This window comes from Elephas maximus, chromosome 15 (genome assembly GCF_024166365.1).
Source record: "Elephas maximus indicus isolate mEleMax1 chromosome 15, mEleMax1 primary haplotype, whole genome shotgun sequence".
Taxonomy (NCBI): domain Eukaryota; kingdom Metazoa; phylum Chordata; class Mammalia; order Proboscidea; family Elephantidae; genus Elephas; species Elephas maximus.
In genome coordinates this window covers 68,635,372-68,641,484 of record NC_064833.1, presented here as the reverse complement: position 1 = coordinate 68,641,484, position 6,113 = coordinate 68,635,372, and the positions used below count along the sequence as shown (strand labels likewise).

General features: G+C 40.7%; 1 protein-coding gene across 12 annotated transcripts in view; it reads right to left on the bottom strand.

Moving 5' to 3' along the window:
* Positions 1 to 3,770: 3,770 nt before the first annotated feature.
* The window catches only part of STAU2 (staufen double-stranded RNA binding protein 2), a 364,940-nt gene continuing 362,597 nt past the window's right edge, over positions 3,771 to 6,113 (bottom strand). For 6 of the 12 annotated variants that reach the window (XM_049853679.1, XM_049853684.1, XM_049853681.1 and 3 more), the window contains one exon: positions 3,777 to 4,990. In XM_049853679.1, coding sequence (XP_049709636.1) covers positions 4,897 to 4,990 — 94 coding nt within the window. In that variant the 3' untranslated portion in view covers positions 3,777 to 4,896. Of the gene's footprint in view, positions 4,991 to 6,113 lie in introns of all 12 variants that reach the window. The other 6 variants (XM_049853677.1, XM_049853676.1, XM_049853678.1 and 3 more) reach the window with 4 other exon arrangements.

Here is a 6,113-nt window from a genome sequence, read left to right as displayed (position 1 = left end):
AATCTTAATTGATAGGAGTGGCATTTTGCTTTTAAGTAGCTGATAGAAAATTCACGACATATTAGAGACAAAATCTGAATTTAACAAAAATTTTTTTTTTTTTTTACTGGTAATAGAGGTGCTAAGCATAATACAAATGCATAGCTGTAAAGCTCTTAAGGGCCATCATTTTGGAATGACGTGGAAACTGAGGTACAGAAAGGCTAAATCGTTTGTCAAAGTCACATCTGTCTGTACCAGGTCTCTAGACTTTTAGCTCCTAGACCATTGCTCCTAGATCTAACATCCCTCACTTTGAGTTAAATATTGCATTTACTTCCACAACTTAAGCACTATTTTAAAAATAGACCATATTTACTTATATGTATTACGTATTTACTCCTATATAAATATCTATTCCGGTAAACCAAGCAGCATATTATTATTCCCACTTTTGAGTGAAAAGCTGAATCTTTAAAATGTTAAAAGACTAACAAGGCCACACCTTAACAGAACCAGAAGTTTGTTCCCAGGTGGGAGCCTCCACCCAGTAGACCAGTCTTCTTGGTCCATACATCCAGGTCATCATTGATCCAGGTACACTGGTATATACATCCTGGTGGGATTTCAGGGTCATTCATCTATTCAATAAACATTTATTGAACACATACTGTATTAAAGAGGGCTCTGTTCTAGGGCCAGGAAATACAATAAATGCAGCGACTAGCTTACTGAGTGTTGGTGAGCTTAAAGAGTTTTAAATCTAGTATCTGTGGTTGTAGGTTGGGGGGTGCAGGTAGTGGATGTTTGGATGTGTGCGTTGGGGAGAGATAAGATTACTACTGGAGTGAAAATTCCTTGGAAGTACAGATGGTGGCTTGACAGTGTCACCGGATTATAGGATGGTGCCCAAAGCATAGCAGGATGAGTGAGGGAATGAATACTTGACTGACTAAAGGAGACAGGCAGGTAAGTGCAGAATGCTCAATGACACATGCTCATTTCCATGTGTGTCTTTCTCATTAGTTAGAATGAGGGTCTTTATGGTGAAGTTGTTTATTTTTCTGAGTCCCTAGCACATTCTGATGTGTGCTGGGGATACAGTCAAGGGAGTTTTTAGTTATGTTAACAGGTTTAGAAAATAAGAGGAAATCTTTCCCAGTAAGGTACCTTTTAAACTAAGCGTTGGCAAGGTGAGATGGAGCCTACGTGGTGTCTGCCAGAAATAGACAGTTGAGTTTGACCGAGTCTAAGTAAGTCTCTGCTTTAAACTAGTTATTACAATGTCCTTCCTCATGAAGACATGCGTATGTGATTGTGGAAATACAGAAATGTATTTGAGGGTGGAGGCTGGAATTAAATCAGCTAATTTAGGGAAGGGATCTTAACGCAGAAATGGGAAGATAAGGGCACAATGGCAGGAATTTATGGATCCAGAATCTCCAGAAATAAGTGAGGGCTTTTTGGACTCCATGTTCCTGATTAAGAAACGCCACAGCTCCTTTGGGACTGAGGGTACAATAACCTTATCAACAGTAATGCCATAGATAATCATGATTGCATATCTGTGTGTCACAAAAGCAGTGAGATTAAAAATTGATTTCTTCAACAGGATTTATCTATTCCTTTGATGGAGCATTTGTTTGCTCATTTATTCAATGTATCATTTATATATTTGTCAGGTGCCTATGGAAGATTCAAAGACAATACATGATTTTGACATTAACGCCTTATCATTTCTGTGTGCAAAACTGCTAGGCCCTCTATCATTCTTGGCCATAAAAGTACAAAGAAAACCTGGGTAATCACAGGGATAACTCTACTTGCAGCAGGGATTTAATAACCACTCAATTTCTCTGCACCACATTTTCAGGGTCACTAAACAAAAAACCAAACCAGTTGCCACTGAGTCAATTCCAATTCATGGTGACTCCATGTATGTCAGAGTAGAGCTGTGCTCCATAGGTTAGTTTCCTATGCTTGATTTTTTGGAAGTAGATTTTCCAGGCCTTTCTTCCAAGGTGCTTCTGGGTAGACTAAACCCATTGCTGTCTAGTTGATTCCGACTCATAGCAACTCTACAGGACAGAGTAGAACTGTCCCATAGGGTTTTTTATGGAGCAGCTGGTAGATTTGAACTGCCAACCTTTTGTTTAGCAGATAAGATCTTAACCACTGTGCCACCAGGGCTGCCTGGGTGGACTGGGAGTTCTGAAAACATATGTATAATAAGGCAAGTTCTTCATCCATCTATTTTTATTTTATGATGCAGGAAATTGGTTGACGCTGTCAAAAAGAAAGTCACTATTCAGAATGTTTGCTGGGGGAAGAGTGCTAGGACGACTTCTCAGAGAGTTCACCTCCGGAAAGGGTAGAGATACCCTTGTCTCAGGTTGATCCATGGTGTCTCACCATTGATCTTTGGCAGGTTGCGCTGAAAAGGGATGGTCGGAGTTCCAAAGTGCAATTTTATATTTCCAATTAAAGTGTAAAAACAAACCTTTTCCATAAAACACATTGGCCTCGGCACTGGGAACTGACTACAAAGCCCAAAGCTGATTGAGAAAAGCTGAAAGCAGACACTGTAATTGATAAAGGAGATAAGTCAATCCATGTCCTTTAAAGAATAATGAGTTCCATTTTTCATCAAAAAGATCTGCTTGTGCCGAAGAAACATTCTTTCAATAAATCTACTTAATGGTTTCCCCTCTAATGATATATATATAACCTTTAGCTTTAGATCCTAGCATCCCAGCAGGTCCCTGCAAGGGACTGCAGGCCACCCATCATTTGCATTGCTAATTAACCCAAAGAAAACCCAAAGGTTTCCCAGGAGGGCTGCTGTTCCAGGAAAATATTTGAAGGCCGTCCTGGTTCTTCTAGTAGGTAAATATCCTATCATTAAACTTGAGATGCTATGCAAATTTACACCCCTCCATTCTCCCCGCCCTCACCACCACTACTCTGGGGTGTTCAGGGAAGTATCAGCTCTGAGAAGGACTCTAGTCAGACAGTTCCAGTGTTAAATGCTTCAGATACTTGGGTCATGAGAACTGATTAGCTTTGTTTGTTTCCTGAGCTCATCGCCCTCCCACAGACATGTCAGCCTTGGTGTTGTTGGGGACCATCGGCGGCAGGAGGTAGTCTGTGTTTATTGCATTTGGTAAACTGCAGATCCACTTTAATGATCCTGCCCGAAGTAGTGCGGTCAACGAGCCCATTCCCCACCCCATCCTGAGCTGCCTAAGCCTCAGGTGTCGAAAAAAGGGCCTGTCCCCTTCTAAAAGAATGATTTAGGGTCCTCTGCCTCTTGTATTAGGAAAGACTATTTTTCAACTCAGTCACCTTTGTGAACCCCAACTTCACAAATGTGTTTTTCTTTCCACAGGACCCAGCTTTATGTAACAAAGCCTATTTCCTTCAAGGGCACCCAGCCCTCCCCATACTGCTGGACTTCCCCACATGGGAATCATTAAAAACAACCCCAGAGTTATTTCCTTATGTTGCTGTTTGTTTATTCTCCAGTCGCGTGTGAGTCAGCCAGATCATGATTTGTGGTGGTTTTGCTTGTGAAATCTTTCGTAATTGTATTCCTATTGTCATGTTGGGTCGAGCAGTTAGACTATATAGTGTTTTCTCATTGCACAATGTTTGCAAATCAATAAAGAGAAAGGCTTAACAATGAGATGACGTTTGCTGGTCGGGAACCCGGCCCAGGAGTCACCCATGAGGTGGCTCTGCAGTTTCGCAGATACAGCCAGTGGCACAACGAGCCTGTATACTCTTTAATCCCATTGCTTGGCAGGGTGACTAGGCGGGTGGTGGCTTTTCTGACGGGTTTCACTGGGGTGATACTGAAAAGATGAGAGCGAGGGAATGAAAGAACAACAATAACAACACTTCACACATCAACTGACCAAATTTTTACTGCATTTGCTACACGCTGGATTCCAACATGCTGATCCGGAGCGTGGCTGGCTATAAGCTGGCGAGACTTCTTTTCCGGCCCTTCCAACAGGCTTTCTCTTCCCCGCCATGTACATTATTTATTTTGATCCTATTCACTGTCCCAAGTCCAAAGACAGTTCTTAGGAACTTTCTGGATGCAAACAGTGAGTGGCTACAACACACGGATGAGAGTGGGTACAGTTTACACAACAGAACGTGGAATCCAGGGAAATGGTTTTTGGAGGCAAGACGCCTCCTTAGTTGCAAATAGTATCGTGGAGCTCAGAACCCAGAACTGTCTGTATTTTATAATTCCTGGAGTATAACGAAACTAGTTGTTCCTAATACATTTTGTCTTTTTAATCAAATACCTGACCTGATTTAAAACATTGTTGCTTGCATACATCTTTGAGTAGTGTGCCTTAAAGTTATTTGTATTGACATAGGATGAAGATTACAAATATCTGCATAAGAAGAGAAACTGCATGGCTCTATATGAAGACAACAACCATCACATTCCACAGCACGTCACTGGCAAATGCCCAAAAGCGTCAAGCATTACTGAAAATGAGAGAGCACGAATATAAGTGAACACAAACTCCACGGCAAAACAATCGTAACGACAGAACCAAGGCCAACTTCTCTATTAATCCTTTTAAAATTTTACCTCTGTTTCTAGCACTTCGAATTAATTGTTATTTTAAGCTCCAGTAGCAGGATCGGATTTCTGCTGCCTCTGGGCAAATGAGTTATGATCTGATATCAAGTTCCAAGGGAAATGCTCAAAGTTTTATTTTCCCCCAGTTGAATAAACAGTACCACGTATATCATCTCTTGCATTAGAATGGTGTTGTCTTCACATGAGACTCAAATAATGGTATTAGTCATTCATTTCCTTGAACACAGACACCCTCATGCGTGCTGACAGGTTTATAAGGATGCGGTGGCAGCTGTGGGTGCTGGGAGCTGCTAGATGCCCGACTTTGATTTCTTGCAGTCCTGAGCGATGGAGCCCAGGCGTGCCTGGTTATTGTCTGCTTTCTCTCCCAGATGCTTGGCTTGTCTGAAAGATTAATACATTAACAAGAGCTGAAGGTCCAGGGTTGCACATCTTCAGACATGTTTATTAGCAGATGGCACATAGGATTCAAAGGTCACCACAAAACTGACATTTTAAAGTGAAACAACAATATTTATGTTCAGATAGTCTACTGATGAGATCATGTGGAAATGGTTTTGATTAAATTAACTTATAAATGGTTGCCAATCCATAGAAAACCTAAAATGCCATGTCTGTTTACCAAATGTTTTCTTCTCACGATCTCACCTTTTAAATATTAATGACCAAATGCTGATTTGTTTTTTTGGTATGCTTATGTAACTGTAGGAGTCATATAATTGGGTTTTACTTCCTGGGTTATCTTTTCTTTTTTTAATTCTAAAAATGTCTCCTGTGTGTGTTCTGAAATCTCACCTGCTATGATTACTGCCTTAGGAGTTTGGATTCTACTATGTAGTTATAATTGCTTTAAATTTCTTTAGTATAGATTGAGTCCCTGGAGACACCCAGAATTCAGTCTCTTATATAAGACCTTATGTCTAAATCTCATAAAACAATATGAGCTGGCTTTCAGAAATAATTATTATAGCTGTATTTTTACCTTTGCGGCCATTCTGCGGCAGAGTGTGTTTGTGTTTCATATTAACAGTGGAAAAGCAGAATGCAGTCAAGGAGAGAGAAGGGCCTCTCAACTTCTTTTGCTTTTCTCCCTGTGGTGCTCACAGCTTAGCATGAATGTGACTGAAAACGTTTACCTCAGAAAATGGTTTAGCCAGAGAATACTCAACAGTATGAAGTGAAAAACAATCTTTTTAAAGTTTTGCAAGTCTCTGCAGTTAATAAAGCTAACATAAATGTTTCCAATAAAGGCATTAAAATGAAGAAAAACAAATCAGTAGATTAAAACTTTCACAGACATATTGTTGTTGTTGCTAGTTGTTGTCAAGTCGATTCTGACTCAAGGTGACCCCACTTGTGCAGAGTAGAACCGTTCCAAAGGGTTTTCAAGGCTGTGACTTTTCGGAAGCAGATGGCCAGGCCTGTCTTCCAGGGTCCCTCTCTGTGGGTTTGAACTGCCAACCTTTCAGCTAGAGGTTGAGTACTTAACTTTTTGTGCCACCCAGGG